This window comes from Lissotriton vulgaris, chromosome 1_1 (assembly GCF_964263255.1).
Source record: "Lissotriton vulgaris chromosome 1_1, aLisVul1.2, whole genome shotgun sequence".
In the NCBI taxonomy this organism is placed as follows: Eukaryota; Metazoa; Chordata; class Amphibia; order Caudata; family Salamandridae; genus Lissotriton; species Lissotriton vulgaris.
The window spans coordinates 76163043-76181912 of NC_141685.1; the positions used below are offsets into that span (position 1 = coordinate 76163043).

General features: G+C 46.8%; 1 protein-coding gene across 4 annotated transcripts in view; it reads right to left on the minus strand.

The window, feature by feature from the left end:
• Window positions 1-4907: 4907 nt before the first annotated feature.
• LOC147737386 (uncharacterized) overlaps window positions 4908-18870 on the minus strand; it is a 117472-nt gene continuing 103509 nt past the window's right edge. For 2 of the 4 annotated variants that reach the window (XM_086928141.1, XM_086928345.1), the window contains exon 4: window positions 4908-8382. In XM_086928141.1, coding sequence (XP_086784267.1) covers window positions 6162-7016 — 855 coding nt within the window. In that variant the 5' untranslated portion in view covers window positions 7017-8382 and the 3' untranslated portion in view covers window positions 4908-6161. Of the gene's footprint in view, window positions 8383-14599; window positions 14726-18870 lie in introns of all 4 variants that reach the window. The other 2 variants (XM_086928210.1, XM_086928281.1) reach the window with 2 other exon arrangements.

Consider the following 18870-nt stretch of genomic DNA (forward strand, 5'->3'; position numbering starts at 1 on the left):
CCCTTCTATTTTCACACCCAGGTCACCTAAGGCCCCGGACGAGGAAATGGAAGCACAGACATGTTGCAGGATACAGATGCGCATTGCTGCATCAGGCCGGGAAAACCTAAGTGATCATCTTTTCGCTGCCCCGGTTTCAGACGTGCAGTCTTTTCTCCCCTCCAGCTACAGAAGAGTCCAGGGTGCAGCCAGGAAGGTCCACCAGTCCGGCGGCAGGTGGTGGTGTCTGCGGCCCTCCAAAAGAATACAAAACAGCAGCAGGCAGGTGAGGAGTAAGTAAACAAAGAACACCTCACCTACCTGCTGCTGAGACCCCTGCTTTTATTGGCCCAGTGTTGAGCGCTTGACCAATACAAGGAGGAGGTTGCATTCACAGGCAGTTTTGTAGAAAGTGCAGGCTTGCTAAAAAACTGGTAATTTAGAGATTTTTTAAGTACATCACCAAATCCTAGAGGGTCTGAATGACTATGCTTCCTAATATAATCATGCCCTGTGGGCCACATTGGCCCAAACTCTGCAGGTGATCCTAATAAAAGCTATTCGAGATGGACGTGTTGCTGCAAAGTTTGTAATTCGTTGTAGCTTGGACATGGTTGACTGCTTGGGTAAGGAGATAGGCACGAGTGTGGCACTTCAGTGCATCAACTGGATTAGGTATATAGGATTCTCTGAAGACATCTAAGCATCTTTAATGGACCTGCCGTTCAATGGCTGTGTCTTTTAAACAAGAAAGAGGACTAAGCCCTAGACAGATTTAAAGAAAGCAGAGCCACAGCACATTTCTTGGACCTGTTTGCCCCCACCAAGCAATTTCATCAAAAATGTTCTCCCCTCAGTGGATACAGTAGGGTTTGTCAACTCTGCTAATGCCAGACCCCACTGCAAACCCAACAGGTATGCTAGTTCTTTCATGGACATGGCGCACAAAGACAATGTCCACGACATGAGGGACAACACGCCACTGAGTCACTTGCTGCTACAGCGGGCGCAGCCGCAAAACCTCTTTATTGTGTCCTTCCTGACACAGAGTCACCCTGTTGGATTCAGAATCTAACATTTTGTCCAGCAACTGAGATTGTGCCAGCGACAGACTCCTCTCCCTACTCCACCCAGATTTAACAGTGGTGGCAAATGCATCACTTCTGGGTTGGGAAGGCTTGCAGGAGAGGCGCAGATTAGAAGACCCTCGTCACAGGCAGAAGCCTCACTCCACATCAATCTGTTGGGAGTTGCAAACATTTTGCTCGGTGCTCATGGCATTCCTGCCCACCATCAGAGGAGGGCTGGTGCAGCTTCTCCCGGACAACATAGTCAATTACAAGGATCTCATCAGGACGTATCAGACTCAAACTTGTTTGACAGCAAGCAGAAGATTCAATGGCTTCAGGTGTTTGGTCAAGCGAACGGGGCACTGGAACTGCTTCGTTGAATTTGACTTCCTCCTGGCAATGCTGGCCTGTGATACAGAAAATCCCATACTGAGGAGTAATGAATACAGTTTGAGAGGTATACGGGAGAGGTGGCAATCTACTGTACTGATGAGACCATGATAAATAACTGATTAACGAATGGTTGAAACATCAACTATACAGGGACTGTTTTACATGAACTAGGTCTTCTAAGAATAAGCTTTGCTTAACTTGTATTGTACAAAAGTAATGTTCGGCCCTGTTTCTGTGTATATGTGGATCAGATTGTTCTATCATATCACTTTCACCTTGAGCACCACACCGTCATCACTCACAAATGTGTATATATACACTTGCTGCTGAGAATACAATTTGAGTTATTAGAAAGGAAAAGGCCTCGTCTGAATTCTACTCATGATACAAATGGTGAATTAACATCTGCCCAGGGCCTGCATATGTGATATAGGCCAGTGATATAATCAAACCCTCGGACCCCAGTGTTTATTCTCATGTGTAGTGCTTAGATGCGGCTCCGATCGTCACTTCTGGAGCAGAAGGGCATAGACACTGAGCTGCACAAAGTCATCTACGAAGGTGCAGCAATTCTCCTTTCAGCTTTCAGGATTCAGTCTGGCTCCTGGGGAATATTCACCAGGTGAGGAATCTGCAGGTAAAGGAGTATCCACCAGAAAGAGCGTTATCAAGTGTAATTTGTTTGAATCGCCATCGTCTACAGAAGAACCCTCAGAGTCTCGACCTGCAGGACAGACAGCTCCAGCGCCTTTGAACACCTACACTTTCAGATCCACACCGACCCCAACACCACCCTCAGAGGAACACTCGTCTACAGACCCCCGGCCACAGTTCATCGACACCATCTCCGACATAGTCAGCACGCACGCCCTCGCGTCCGAAGACTACATCCTCTTCGGTGACCTGAACTTCCACCTCGAGAATGCCAATGACAGCAACTCCTCCGCTCTGCTTGAGAACCTCGCCAACCTTGGACTCAAACAGCTCGTCACGATCCCTACCCACACCGTCGGTCACACCCTCGACCCCATCCTCTCAGCCAGCAACCACACACCTTCAGCCACACCACCGAACTCCACTGGACTGACCGCCGCTGCATCCACTACACCTTCAAGAAACCCGCCTTGCACCACCACCAGCCAAGGATCCCCTACCGCAGCTGGAACAAGGTCACAGAAGACCAGCTCATCACCAACCTCGCTCGGGACCCATCGACAAACACCACGGACACAGATACAGTCGCCAGCAACCTCAGGAAATGGATCAACGACTGCGCCAACACTCTCACCCTGATCAAAAAACCCTCCAACAGATGCACAGCCAAAAGGCCAGCTGGTTCACCACCGACCTCCAGAAAACTAAGCGGACTTGCCGAAGACTCGAGAAAAGATGGGACCACGAAAAGACAGTGGAAAACCACACAGCCCTTAAGAACGCAATCCGCAAGCACCACCAACTCATCCGAGCCACCAAAAAGACCACCTTCAAGGAACGCATTGACAACAAGGCACACAACAGCAAAGAGCTCTTCAACATCGTGAAGGAGCTCTCCAACCCCAGCTCCAACTCCAACAACATCCCGCCATCGCAAGACCTCTGCGACTCCCTAGCCATTTTCTTTCACCGCAAGATCGCAGACATCCACGACAGCTTCAATAGTCAGACCTTCCCAACAGCCGCCAAAACTGCAGAATGAACGCCCCCCAGCCTCACCAACCACCTGCTCTCCTGGACCCACGTCAACGACAAGGATACCATCAAGATCATGAACACCATCCACTCCGGCTCACCTACCGACCCCTGCCCTCTCCACATCTTCAAAAAAGCAGGCCGCATCATCGCCCCCCAACTTCGGAATATCATCAACAGCTCCTTCGAGACCGCCACCTTCCCCAAAAGCGGGAAGCACGCCAAGATCAACGCCCTACTCAAGAAACCCACAGTGGACCCTTAGGACCTCAAGAACTTCCGGCTCATCTCCCTCCTCCCGTTCCCGGCGAAAGTCATCAAAAGATCGTCAACAAGCAACTGACCCATTTCTTCGAGGAAAAAAAACATCCTGGACCAGCCCCAATCCGGCTTCCGCAGCAACAACATCACCAAAACCGCCCTTATCGCTGCCACAGATGACATCAGGACCATACTGGACAACAGCGTAACCGCAGCCCTCATCCTCCTGGACCTCTCAGCCACCTTCGACACCGTCTGCCACCACACCCTTAGTGACGCCGGACTACGCAACAAAACCCTGGACTGGATGACCTTCCTCACCAACAGAACCCGAGGGTCCGCCTCCCGCCCTTCTGCTCCGAAGCAACCAATATCATCTGCGGCGTACCCCAAGGATCATCCCTCAGCCTCACCCTCTTCAACGTCTACATGGCTCCACTTGCCAACATCGTCCGCTCGCACCTCAACATTGTCTCCTACGCCGACGACACTCAACTGATCCTCTCTCTCACCAATAACCCTGCCACCGCCAAAACCAACCTCCACGAAGGAATGAAGGCAGTCGTCACCTAGAAGCAGGCCAACCGCCTGAAACTTAACTCGGACAAGACAGAAGTCCTCATTCTTGGATCCACCCCCTCTGCCTGGGACGACTCTTGGTGGCCAGCCGCACTGGGAACCGCACCCACACCCAAACCCACCGACCGCGCACGCAAGCTGGGAGTCAACCAAGACTTATCGCTCTCAATGTCCCTGCAAATCAACGCCGTCTCCTCCTCCTGCTTCAACACTTTTCGCATGCTCCGCAAGATCTACAGATGGATCCCCACCGAAACTAGGAGGGTGGTCCCCCAGGCCCTGGTCAGCAGCAGACTGGACTACGGCAATGCCCTCTACGCGGGAACCACAGCCAAACTCCAGAAGAGACTCCAACACATACAGAACACCTCCGCACAATTCATCCTCAACATACCCCGCCACAACCACATCACTGCCCACCTGAGAGACCTGGTGGGCTCCCCCGTCAACAAGAGGATCACCTTCAAGCTCCTCACTCAAGCTCACAAAGTACTCCACAACACCGGACCAGCATACCTCACCAGGCGTCTCAACTTCTACACACCGAATCGCCAGCTGTGCTCCGGCGACCTCGCCATGGCTGACGTTCCACGCATTCACAGGTCCTCCACTGGTGGCAGATCCTTCTCCTACCTCACGGCCAAGTCGTGGAAAACCCTCCCCATACAGGTGTGACAGACCCAGGACCTGCTGACCTTTAAGAGACTCCTCAAGACCTGGATGTTCGAGCAGTAGCTGCAAACCCCCCCCCACCCCTCAGTACCTTGAGACCCGCACTGGTGATTAGCACTCTCCACAAATATTTGATTGATTGATTGACTGCTGTTGTATTTTATGATGACAATTTTATATTCAATAATGTTAACAAGTGTACAAAACACTGCACCCAAAATATATATTTTAGTCATGTTAACAAACAAGGGTGAGTAGAAACCATTGGGGTTAAAAACATTTAATACATTCATATTTTGAATTTTGTGGCAATTTGTTGATTTTTTTCAAGCACTAACATTTCTGAGTCGAGTAGAGACCTTGAGAGTATTGTAACTTTCCGATACTTAAATTACGGATTTTGTGGCACTTAGTTGATTTTTTCAAACCCTGATATATCTCCAGAGGTTGCATGTGGACAGCCTAAGTTATCCTGCAAGATTTTTTGGATGAATCCTATTGCAATTACAATTTTCGCTCTTTATGTAAAGTGAGGTTGCGTTGAAAGCTGTTCTGCAACTCAGGATCCGGGTTCCTATTCACCTGGTGTGGATGCATTTGTAGTGAGACTGACTTTCTGACTGAAACTTTTCTGGCATTCAGAGTATGAATAAGGCTTTAGTCCAGAGTAAATTCTCTCACGTGGAATGAGACTGCATTCGAAACTAAACCTTATCTGACATTCAGAACATCCATCAGGCTTTTTCACTGTGTGAGTTTGTTCATGTCAAGTGGGAAGTAATTTGTAACTACAAGTTTACTTGTATTTCGAGGACTCATAAGGATTATCCCCAGTGTGGATTCTCTCATGTTACATAAAAATGGCTTTCAGATAGAAGCTTTTCTGGCATTCGGCGCAATGAAAACTTTTCCCCCCACTGTGGAGTCTCTGATGAAGAATGAGATACCTTTTCTGAATGAATCTTTTCTGGCAGTCCCCAAAATGGAGTCTCCCATGGTTAGAGAGGAATTTCTGTCGTTCACTTTTCCCTGTGTGCGTCTGCTCATGTAGAGTGAGATTGTGTTTAAAATTGAAGTTTTTCTGGCATTCAGAGCACTGATGATCATTTCGGATCGTGTGTGTTTGCTTATGGTGCTTGTAACAATCTCAACTCTCAATCTTGTCTGTCTTTCAGAGCAGTGATAAGGTTTTTTCACAGTGTGGATTCTCACATGTTCAGTTAGAGATTCATGGTAAAAAAAAGTTTTTGGCATTAAAAGCACTGATAAGGTTCCCCCAGTGTGGGTTCTTGTATGTTTAGTGAGACCGCTTTGGTCATTGAAATATTTCTGGCATTCAGACCACTCATATGGTTTTTCCTCAGGGTCAGATCTTGTATGCTGAGTGAGACTGCTTTTGTCACTGAAACATTTATGAGAGCACTGATAAGGTTTTTTACCCAGTGTGGGGTCCTGTAGGCTGAGTGAGACTTCTTTGGACTCTGAAACATTCCTGGCATTCAGAGCACTTATGGCTTTTTAGCCAGCGTGGGTTTTTGTATGTTGAGTGAAACTTTTTTTTCCACTGAAGCATTTCTGGGATTCAGAGCATTGATAAGGTTTTTTCCGAGCGTGGTTTCTTGTGTGCTCACCGAGACCGCTTTGGGTACTGAAATATTTTTGGCATTCAGAGCACTGATAAGGTTTTTCCCCAGTGTGGGTTCTTGTATGCTGAATAAGAGTGCCTTTTTCACTGAAACATTTCTGACATTCGGAGCACTGGTAAGGTTTTTCCCCGGTGTGGATTCTTGTATGTTTAGTGAGTCTGCTTTTGCCACTAAAACATTTCTGGCATTCAGAGCACTGAAAAGGTTTTTCCCCAGTGTGGGTCCTTGTATGCTGAGTGAGACCACTTTGGTCACGGAAATATTTCTGGCATTCAGAGCACTGAAAAGGTTTTTCCCCAGTGTGGGTTCTTGTATGCAGGATGAGACTTCTTTTTTCACTAAAACATTTCTGGCATTCAGAGCACTGATAAGGTTTTTCCCCAGTGTGGGATACTGCATGTCGAGAAAGACTCTGTTTAGTACGAAACCTTTGCTGGCATTCAGAGCACTGATAAGGTTTTTCCCCAGTATGGATTCTCAGATGTGCAGTTAGAAGAAAATTATGTTTGAAATTCTTTTGGCATTCAGAGCACTGATAAGGTTTTTCCCTAGAGTGGATTATTGCATGTCGGAAAAGACTCTGTTTGATATAAAACCTTTTCTGGCATTCAGAGCACTGATAAGGTTTTTCCCCAGTGTGGATTCTCAAATGCTCAGTGAGATAAGATTTACGGCTGAAACTTTTTGGGCATTCAGAGCACTGAGAGAGTTTTTCCCTAGTGTGCATTCTCACATGTTCAGTGAGGTGAGATTTTCATCTGAATATTTTTTGGCACTGATCTCTTTTTTCCCTAGTTTGGGTTACTGTGCGATGAGCGAAGCTGGTGTAAACACTGATTTAGTTCTTGCAGTCCATGTTTTTATAATATTAATTTGTAGAGTTAATGCTCCAAGTTTGGTTTTCTCTTGCTTTTATGCCATGGTAAGAGTGAACCAGATTCTAGAGCCAGGGCTTGTTTAAATAATGTTCAGCATTAATCTCTAAAAGAAATTGTATGTAATCTTCGTAACACTTGAATTGAGCAAAATATATCTGGAAGCAGACCTATAATGTTTTTCGCAGATATTGGGCTTTAGGTTATGGCCTGTCCGGCAGAAAATTATTTTGTAACTGAAGTTTTTCTCACATTCATTTGTTAGGTTCTTAGCAAAGCAGTGATAAGGTTTTAATCAGATATTTACTGATTACATGTTAAGTACCTTTTTGCACTCACATAATGGTGGTAACTAAGGACGTTAGAACATGCACAGTAGTATTGTGGATCATCAGTTGCAGAACATCATTCCTGTTAACCTTCCTATACATTGAGCAAAGTTTCTAGTTTAGATGATGGAGATCTATTTACATTAGATATGACACCACAGTGTTCACTTAATTTGTTTTTATATTTAACAGTTTTACACATCACTCCTGCACAACAGATAATGTTGAGGCAATTTACATAGAATTACAGAACAGTACACATTAAAAAGGAAATATATATTTGAGATGGTCAAGAAGAAAATAAAGTGGTGAATTTTTAAGGGTTTCGTTAAAGTGAGGAGTTTTAGTCCAGGTGTTATATCCAGAGGCAGAAAGTCTCAAAGTTGCGTCACTAGATAAAACTGGTTTTTGAGCAAGGGTGATTTTGAATCTCTGTGCTTTCAGCTTCAGAGTCTTCTTTCAGTGTCTTTTCTTTGATGGTCTGCAGAAGAAACCTTTTGTTATAACTTTCTTTTATCCAGCGTGTGCTTCCTCTCAGGAATTGGATGAGTCTTTAGATGAACATTATTGTGTCATGCTGAGGCAATTTGTCTTTCTGGTACTATTTCAGAGGAGGATGCTGAAGAGACTGGTCTTTCTACATTATTTCTGATGCTGTGTGCTCTGATATGGTTCTGCTCTGGGTTAATGAAACGCCAAGTTGGAAAACTCACTTACAGGAACAGTACTTTTATCAGCTAAAAGTTCCTTACCACACCTAGATTTTGGAAACTGTTTCAAACTCAGAACGCTGGATGTCCTTAATTTTATTTAAACAATCCTTCTTATGGTATTGACATTCAGTTGCCTGGTGCTAAATCTTGCTTTCTTCGTTTATAATTTCCATCACCTGTAGTATTAAAATAACATAGTTAATACATGTAGATTTGCAAAAATATAATTCACAAGCCAAATCAATGTAGAATTTTGAAAAATTTGAGCTAGTTTTCCAACACTATTTACAACAAGGAGTGGTGAGGGACAGAGTCTCTGAATTAAGCAGAAAGCTCTCACCCAGTCAAGAGATCAGGGCTAGATCCAACACCGTTTTTTAGCTCACTGCACCATCCCAGTTTCAGAACCTGGCTGTATGCAAATTAGTCTGTTCCTGTCCCAGTGCATGATGGGAACAGGGCAAACCAAACTACAAAAGCCAATTCTTACACTGGGAAGGAAACAAGCTCCAGGGGACCGGTTTCTGGCATTACAACCGTCTTCGGCCCGGTTTGCTTGAATCCTGATGGTGCAATGAGCAAGGGTCTCACATCTGAGAATACCCTTCCACGCTTAGGGTGGACAAAAATATTTACAACAAGGAGTGGTGAGGGACAGAGTCTCTGAATTAAGCAGAAAGCTCTCACCCAGTCAAGAGATCAGGGCTAGATCCAACACCGTTTTTTAGCTCACTGCACCATCCTAGTTTCAGAACCTGGCTGTATGCAAATTAGTCTGTTCCTGTCCCAGTGCATGATGGGAACAGGGCAAACCAAACTACAAAAGCCAATTCTTACACTGGGAAGGAAACAAGCTCCCGGGGACCGGTTTCTGGCATTACAGCCGTCTTCGGCCCGGTTTGCTTGAATCCTGATGGTGCAATGAGCAAGGGTCTCACATCTGAGAATACCCTTCCACGCTTAGGGTGGACAAAAATATTTACAACAAGGAGTGGTGAGGGACAGAGTCTCTGAATTAAGCAGAAAGCTCTCACCCAGTCAAGAGATCAGGGCTAGATCCAACACCGTTTTTTAGCTCACTGCACCATCCCAGTTTCAGAACCTGGCTGTATGCAAATTAGTCTGTTCCTGTCCCAGTGCATGATGGGAACAGGGCAAACCAAACTACAAAAGCCAAGTCTTACACTGGGAAGGAAACAAGCTCCCGGGGACCGGTTTCTGGCATTACAGCCGTCTTCGGCCCGGTTTGCTTGAATCCTGATGGTGCAATGAGCAAGGGTCTCACATCTGAGAATACCCTTCCACGCTTAGGGTGGACAAAAATATTTACAACAAGGAGTGGTGAGGGACAGAGTCTCTGAATTAAGCAGAAAGCTCTCACCCAGTCAAGAGATCAGGGCTAGATCCAACACCGTTTTTTAGCTCACTGCACCATCCCAGTTTCAGAACCTGGCTGTATGCAAATTAGTCTGTTCCTGTCCCAGTGCATGATGGGAACAGGGCAAACCAAACTACAAAAGCCAATTCTTACACTGGGAAGGAAACAAGCTCCCGGGGACCGGTTTCTGGCATTACAGCCGTCTTCGGCCCAGTTTGCTTGAATCCTGATGGTGCAATGAGCAAGGGTCTCACATCTGAGAATACCTTTCCACGCTTATGGTGGAAGGGTAGCTTGTCTCCTTTCTGGTGAAGAATTGGCTTGGTAGTTTAGTCTGCCCTGTTCCCATGATGCACTGGGCCAGGGACAGACTGATTTGCATATAACCAGATTCTGAGCTGGGATGGTGCAGTGAGATAAATAACGGTGATGGATCAAGCCCTGATCTTTGGACTGGGTAAGAGTGGTCTGTTTAACTCAGACACTCTGTTCATCACCACCCCCTTTTCTAAATTGTTTTTGGCCACTATAGGTGTGGCAGGGTATACTCAGACATGAGTCCCTTTCTCACTGCTCCATCAGGATTCAAGCAAGCCGGGCCGAAGAAGGCTGAAATGCCAGAAACCGGTCCCCGGTAGCTTGTCTCCTTTCTGGTGAAGAATTGGCTTGGTAGTTTAGTCTGCCCTGTTCCCATGATGCACTGGGACAGGGACAGACTGATTCGCATATAGCCAGGTTCTGAGCTGGGATGGGGCAGTGAGATAAATAACGGTGATGGATCAAGCCCTGATCTTTGGACTGGGTAAGAGTGGTCTGTTTAACTCAGACACTCTGTTCATCACCACCCCCTTTTCTAAATAGTTTTCCAACACAGCAAAGAGTAGAATGGTAACCGGAGAGGATTTTTAAAATTTTCACAATTTTAGTAAGTTTACAAAGGTTACATGTACCCTGTGAAGTTTTATGTTATAAATCTTGTATTAAGTTTTCAATAGGAACAAGATACAAGGACCGCGAACGGTCGTTCAGGCAATACAAAGTAGGCTTCAGTGCAATACAGGCAATCAGTTGGGAGCAGAATCTAGCCAACCATCCATAGGGGTTCCCTGTATCACCCCAAAACAGAACACACCCACCCTCCCCCCCTGTGAAGTTTTAAAGTCATATGGGCTGGCACAAAACAGATACATAGAAATACTATTAATTAATTTGTAATGTAGATTTCTGGGACGGGAATGTCCCCTCCATGGACAACAGTTGTTTTCCCCTGCCCTGAGTTACCCACTACTTGTCTCTGGTATCTGGGATTTCGATTGATAGCCCCAGCTTCACGCTGATCCAATGTGTGTTCCGAGGCCTATGCCTAGACTTATCCCTCAACCATGGCCCTGATTACAAATCAAGCGCAATGAAATTAAGGCTTACTTTCATGTGTTCATTTAATTCCACCTGATTATCAGTTGTGAGGTTATTCTGCACCTGGATTTACCGGTAGACTGAAAAGCTGTACAAGACTTTGGCTGCAGCAGAAGCAGCCAAGACTTATGCTGTTTTTTTTACTAACTGGGGGAAAACACAATGCTTCACCCTGTTAGAACTTCCCAAGTGTCGAAAACCCTGCCTGAGGTTACACCTGTGGTCCAGCCGGCCACAGGGTGGGCTCAATTGCTGCTGTGGGGAGGGTGCTGAGGGGCTGCTCTTACCGACAGGCCAGGTGTGACCGCGATACCTTGGGACTGCTGATCTTTAGGCAACTGCAATGAAAAGGATGAGTGGGTACCCTACTAAATGCAGCCATGCACCCAGGACGAAAGAGTTCAACAAAAGCTTGTCGGTAGGCCACTGCTCTCTCGAGTGTGCCGGCATGTCCGTTGAGTGCTGGGCAGATGGAAAGGGACCTTGACAGGGCTGACTCATCCTGTGAAGGGGATAAACACTTAGGACTGAGAGCACATACGCATTGGGGTGAATGAACCGCACCTGTACTGTATTCATGCCACTCCTAAAATCCACTATAGGAGAAGAGGGGATAAGAACAGGGAGAAGGAACCTGATAATAGGGGGAGATGGATATACATGAATAAGCGCAGCACCTGCCAACTTCACAGGCCAGAGACATTGACTTGTTTCTTATTAATTTAGTATTGGGTGCAACTGTGTGAGTAAAGTACATTTTCTTAGCAAGATAAGCAGTGTACTGGACATTCATTCTATTGAGCCTGTTGGTTTATTGTTCAGCTCTGAGTTCAAGCAGCTTACATTACCAAGCTGAGAATTCTGAGACTGCTCGCCCTCACTAACTTGAGAGTCAAGTGCAAAAAGGGCTTGCACAGTGTAGCAGGGAGGGGGGTGTTTGTCAGGACTCACTTTGTGGGCTTTGTGGGCTTTGTGGACTACGAAGCAGCGTCACTAGAGGACAAAAACGTGTACTGGCCCTTTAACTCGGAGCAGCACGATGAGTGGGCGGAGCCTGATCCCGACGGAGTGCCGTCAAATGCGGAAGTCACTCACAGTGGCGTGTGCTTGTTCACCCGGAGGGAGTTTGGCGTGGGAGTTGCGGAGTCAAGAGGAGAACAGAGTGTGGAGATCGAGGAGTCATCGGAGGAAGAAGAGCGGAGGACGTGGAGAGAGGAGCGGTCAGAGGAGCGGAGGTCGAGGAAGGAGGAGCGGTCAGAGGCGCGGAGGTCGTGGGGAGGAAGCGGAACAACGGAGGTGACTGGAGATACTGCCCAGCTGTTGCAGGAGAAGCCAGGAGGCCAACGTCCCCACGCGTCGCCCAGCCACTCACCCAGGGGAGGTGTGTGGCTAAGCCAGGTACGAGGGAGGATTGCGGGCTGGTGGGGGAGGAGGAGCTGTCCGACTACCTTCCCCGGGTCTCCCCTCCCATAATCGGTGTTCCCCTTTGTTTTGAATCCCTGTGCACTACCCCTCACATTCCGACTGAAGTGCTGCACCGGGTCTTTTGTTTCCCTCACACCCTTCCCTGAAGATATTACTAGGGATAGTGCCTCACCAGTTATTCTTTCCTTTTCGGGGCGGTGCTGCAGAGCGGTTACACCACGGAGGAAGAGGGAGTGGCCCGGACCAGACGAAGCCCGGAAGGTCTTCGCAGGAAGGAGAAACCCAAAGAGAAGAAGAAGAAACACAGTAGAAGCAGATCCCCCAGGCGCCTTCACATTACTTGCACTGATTATCTGTATTCCACCATCCAATCTGAAATAAAACCCCCAGTTAGAAGTGGAGAAGTGTGGCTCAATGGTTAGAGCGGCAGACCCTGATGCAGAGGTCTAGCCCGGGACCAGGGTTCAATTCTAATCATAGAGTCCCACTCTGCAACTCTGGGCAATAGCTTGCTTAATCTCCACAACGGCCCCCACAACGCTAAGGATGCCTGGCCTTCACCCTGGGGGTGCCCAGGAGTGGACGCCTCACAGGGAAAGCCAGGACGGGTTCCACAGCGGTATTTGTACAAGCGCCTTGAGACCCTTGCGGGTGAGTAGTGCGCTATACGAGTATCAATTTACAGTTACTCGCACCCGCTTGTTGCCAATTCTTCCCGCCCGTGTTACACACAGCCACTCTAGGACAGGTCTCGGGACATCAAAGGAAAATTATCTCAACCCAGTAGCTCCTGCCTACACTGTGGTCCCTGAACTGGAATGAACTGGATTGAACACAAACCCTAGCAAGGTACTTTTATTACAATCTGTCAGGCTAAGGCGTTTGGTCCTTGCATGTTTCTAGACAACAGGATGTTTATTTTAACCTCAATTTTTTGTCCTGTATGACATGAGTTAACATAACCAGTAACTTGTTTGGCTGAATTTGGAGAAACAAACAAATGCAGCATACATAGCAATTTTCCTATAAATAGTCAGTGTTAAGGTAAGGGGCACATCAGCTTCTTGTCATATACAATAAATCACATACAGGCAGCAATCTAATGACCTTTTTCTCTTTTCTCCACACCTCTACTTATCAATTATCCAGACTCTGGGTCTGATCTTAAGTCCAAAGGGCCGCCAGCCTTGTTTAAAGATTTCCGCTGGCTCTGCGGTGCTCTGTACCTTCAGCAGAGCCACAGCCCTTGTGCCTCCTCCTCTGAAGGCACCATAAGATTGGTTAGTGGCTGCCATGTTTAAGGCGGCAATTAACCAACTTTTGCTTTTTTTTCAAAAACAAGCTCCCAAAGCAGGAGATTGTTTTTATAAACAAATAACTAATCACCCTCACACCCTGGGAGTTTTAACCTGGATTCATTTTCTTCCAGGGAGAGGGGTTCATTTTTTCTGTTCAGCACTAACGGGGTGTCCCTGGTGGTCCCAAATGAGAGAAAAATCCATCAGATTGCCTGATCTAAAGAGGCTCAGCAGTCCGATGTATTTACACTTACGGCACCACAGTCAAGCTGGACGCACAACAATCCAGCTGACTTGCATTAGGTCAGGCAGACCATCAGTTTGTCGGACAGGGTACTCCACTACGTTTGCGAAGGAGTACCCAGTTCACCAAACACTAAATCAAGACCTATCTTGTCTGTGTTATGCATGTATCTCTAGGTCTGCTTCATTTTGTCCATCATTCTTTGTATGATCTACCTGTTACTGAGGATTGTGTGTTGAGTACAGGTTTAATCTCTGGGTGTTTGTGTAGGTGTATTCAAACCCTGCATTTGAATCTACACTTGTTGTTCATTCAGTGTGTTCACGCCCTTGTAATTATAAAAAGTGTGTTACGCACGGCCAGATGTCTCCTTGTCATGAGTAATGTTGCATAGTTAACAGCAGCATCATTGCAAAGTATTAAGAGCCTGATTTAGAGTTCGGTGGTTGGGTTTCTCCATCACAAAAGTGACAGATATCCTGGCCACCGTATTACAAGCGCCATTGAATATAATATACCGCAGCCATTTTACGATCGTTCGTCTATCTATTTCTCTTATTTAGTTATCTTTATTTTACTCTTTGCTCTTTTCTTATTGTTTTTTCTGTTTCTCTCTATTCCTTTCTTCTTACCTTTCTTTGATTCCTTACTTAAGAGTGCTCAGCCTCGTAAAGCATTTCATCCATTCATTTGTGTTTCATCTTTTCTGTCATCGGGATGACTGCAGCGATATCTTTCCTTTTAGAATGGTAAAAATTCTATGTCAGAAACAGAGACGAGGATTCAGTTCATCTTTTTTTCCACTTTAATTGATACAGCAGCCTTTAACACACAACTACCTTCCCTAGAAAACCATTAGGGAATGAGAAAACATTGTAACCAATCATTAAACACTCCATAAAATATAGTCCATCATCTCTGTTTATCAGTTAAGTGCGTTTCATTGTCTCCTCACTTAAATTCATAGTTAAATGCTTGGTGATTTTGCTGGTGTCTACATAGTGATTTTTAAGTTTTTGCTGTGCGCGCTCTAACGCTGCCTTTATTTTCATAGGCAGCTGCTGGAGCTGTAGTGTAGTTCCTAGTTTCCCACTAGGCCCTGCGCATTGGAATAACATAAACAGTAGTATCGACGTGGAACTGCTTATATTCCAGGCCTCCACTGACTATGCTAAACTTAATTGGGTTGTGTTACCAACTAGCTCAGAGGTCACTGGAAACTTTCTTCTCTGCATAGGAAGTGATCAGCTTCCTTGGCACAGACAAGAAGGGATTCAGCTTTCCAACAACCGTGCAACATGACAACTTTGCTCCTCAGATCAAGAGTCGATCTCTAGGGTCGTGTGAAACAATAGACATAGATTTCACTCAGTCAGTCTAGTGCAGTTTACTTTCACAGTATGTAGAGAATAGAGAGATGGGCGTTTATCAATAAAGGGTTAACATTTATTGAACAGTCTTTCTTCTCGTACAAGAGAAATGTATTGCCACAATTGCAATAACTGTTATTATAAAAAGTACGTACAGTAAGATAAGTATTGCGAAATAGAACTGTAAAAGCATTGATATGGTTTCTTAGCCATACAATGGTTTAAAAGTAATAAAACATATATACAGTCATATATACATTAGGCTAACATACTCAACTGGTGCTTCTAACTAAGCCTACCCCAGTGTGCCTGACCTAAGCCTAACACGTGAGAAGGGGGAGTAAGTAAGTAGCTTAAGTTAAGTTGGTTTTGCCAAGGTTTGTTTCAAGAATTCTCGTCTAAGGGTTTAGTCAACACCATACCTCTGAATAGAATGATGGAGGATTGGTATCTCCTTCAGGGGTCTCTCTCGATATCCCAGTCACCCGCGAGGGTAAACTGGAAGCGCCGGGACTGGATTTCTCTGCACGAGAAAGGCAGCGGCTTCTCTCAGCGCGTCGAGGAAGGAGGGGTGACAGCGTCCGCGGGCAGCTGGGCTGGATGTCTTCGCAGAGGACGGCTGCACGGCTCCTCAAGCGTACTGCACCATAGGTCGCGCTGTAGCGGCGATAATGGTAATCAGTAGCTTCACCACCACAGGATAGCAGGCTGCAGCGACAGAGTGCTAGTTTTTACCAACACAGGGTCATGCAGGCAGCCAGCATCAGCAACAGTAGCTTGCAGCTCACAGCTCTCTCATTGCTTAAGGCAACGTTGGTAATATTTATACCTGACAGGTGCCGGGTTTGACGCAAGTTTGCTGGACATAAGACGTCAATTAAAGATGTCACTAGGAAGTGACAGTTATCAGTTGCTCATTAGAGTTCCATTACTAATCAAAACATAGCAAGCGGGGATTTCCAGGTTTGCTGAGTTTTTATCTTGTTGAAGAACTCAGAGTGTTATCTAGGAATATCAGATAGTGACTACTGCTCTGTCATTGCACTAATTGGTCGCAAAGGAAGTAGCAGAGAGTCATGCTGGAATGTGGCTCTGTTCGTGTGAGGCCAGAGATGACTTTTCAGAAAATCGCACTTGAACGGTTATGCCAATATAGGGACTAAATGGATTTATAGCCGAATAGGGGCATAAGGTCACAGTATCGATCAGGAACCTAGATAAGCACGCAACAGAGCGCGAATCACCGTGACAGGGCTTCATGTGTGTGGTGCTGTGCACAGGCCACTAAAGGGCACTCATAGGGGACCGAGACACGTCTCAGTGCTCCTCACGCGGCTTTCAAACTTTGAAGGGGCTGCATGGGTGTGATGCTGCACACCGGTCACTAGAGGGTGGTCTTAGGGGCCCGAGGGTCATTTTAGCACTCCTTTCAAACCTTGACGGGGATGCATTGTGTGTGGTGCTGCACAGCGGCCACTAGAGGGCGATCATAGGGGACCGAGGCACGTCTCAGCACTCCTCACACATCTATCAAACTTTGAAGGGGCTGTATGTGTGCGGTACTGTGCTCCGGCCACGAGAGGACGCTCGTAGGGGACAGAGGCACGTCTCAGGCTCTGAGAGCGTCACATTGCTGTGCCCCTTATACAGCCTGGAAGTCTCTACACCCTATCTGGGGTCAGTAATACACAGTGCAGTGACCGAAATGGTTCGATACAGCACGCTGTATCCTTGGCACCCCTAGGAAGAAAGATTGTAAAGCTCGAAGAGAGACACCACAGTAAGCGCCCTGCAGACTGGGGGGGGGGGGGCAGGGGTTTGATATAGACGCTTTTGAACGCCTCAGAAAGGCCATCCTACTGGCCCCCTTTGTTCTGCCTCCCCCCCCCCCCCCCCCCCCCCCCCCCCCCCCAGCTCCTTAGGAGCCAACCATTACCAGGGGATTCCTGCGGGCGAAGTGTCCTCTTCCGTCCCTGGAGGGCAAAGTGGTCCTCACTGGAGTGCAAGGTGGTCCTCACTCCTGAGCTAGACAAGCACACAGTTACTTGCTTGACAAAATATATCTTAGGAACCCAAAGAAAAGCATAGCTTGCTTGTGGTGGTCATGTCAAGACAAGTTATTGGATCTTATGGGAACGATTACACACATCTTAGATACGGCTAAAGAAGCCAATCAGTCAGGGGACCTTATATCTCCAATGTCTCTGTCTGGATGGGCCCAGAGAGCTGTAATCCTGTTGGGCAACGTAAAGTGTGCACACTCAGTGGGTGAGACAGCGTTCTCTCTTAATTAAAGTGGATCCAAAGCTTGGGGTTTCAGAAGCAGGCTACTGCGCAAAGGGTGTTGGGACTCTTTTATAAAGGAACTTAGCAAATTTGCTGCCACATTCAACTCTTTGGATAAAGTGCAGCCATCTATTAACATACTTTTTACCTCAAGATTTTTGTCAAAGCCGGACGTGGCAGGGGGCGCTCGTTTGGCCGCTTTAGCTCCAATGTCTCCAAAAAAGCACAAGGCTCCTGGCAAGGGCAATACCAGGACTCTGCGAGGTTTGGTAATTTTCATCCCTTCTGATCGCTCCAGCGCTCCAGAGGGGGCAGAGGTGTTAGTCGGGGTAGTGGAGGTGGTTGACTCAGATGGAGGATTGGAATAGGAGAACCATCTTCAGTTCCTGTCTGGACATTGTAATTTAATCTGATGCCAGCAAAACCGGGTAGGGGGTCAGTTGTGGCAGTGTGTCCACAGGAGGAAAGTGATCGTCCAAAGAACAAATATAGAACATCAACTGCCTGGAATTATTGGCAGGCACCTTTGAGGTCCAGTGTTAGACGCAGGACAAACTGAGTTGCTCGGTGCTGCTGAAGATGGACAGCATCTCTGCAGTGAGGTACATCAACTGCTTGGGGTGCCCGTGATCCAAGATGCAAGAGGAGCTGCCAAAAGGATTGTGGCATTACTGCCTGAAACTAAACATCTTGCTGACTATGGAATAGCTTCCTGGAAAATCCAACAAAGTTGCCGACCGGAATTCCTGTCACCTTCAGGATCTCAGTACATGGCAATTACATCCGGAGGTGTGCCAGATGCTTCAGAGAATATGGAGGCTTTTCTTGGTGGAGCTCTTTTCCTTTCATCTCAACTAGTTAAGTCCTTCAGTTGGATGCCCGATCCGCAAGCGGAGGCGACGGAGGCCTTCCAACAGGGCTGCAGTGCGAAAGATGATACGCTCTTCCCCCATTCATGATGTTGATGGGAGTGGCCATGCAAAACCAGCGGCAGAAGTCCAACCAGGTGGTGATTTGGAGAGCGCAAGTCTGGTTTTCAGTGATGATGGAACTTTCTTGGGAATTTCTAATCCATCTGCCAGAGAGACAACACATTCTGAGGGACCCGTAGGTGGATCACCATCTAGTCCTGGAGGAGTAACACCTCCTCATGGCATAGAAGGTTACAGTTCTAGGGCAAAAGTCAGAGGAATTTCAAAATCTCGTCAAAGTATTTGGTCCGAGGTTTGGGCGGATGGCACCAACAA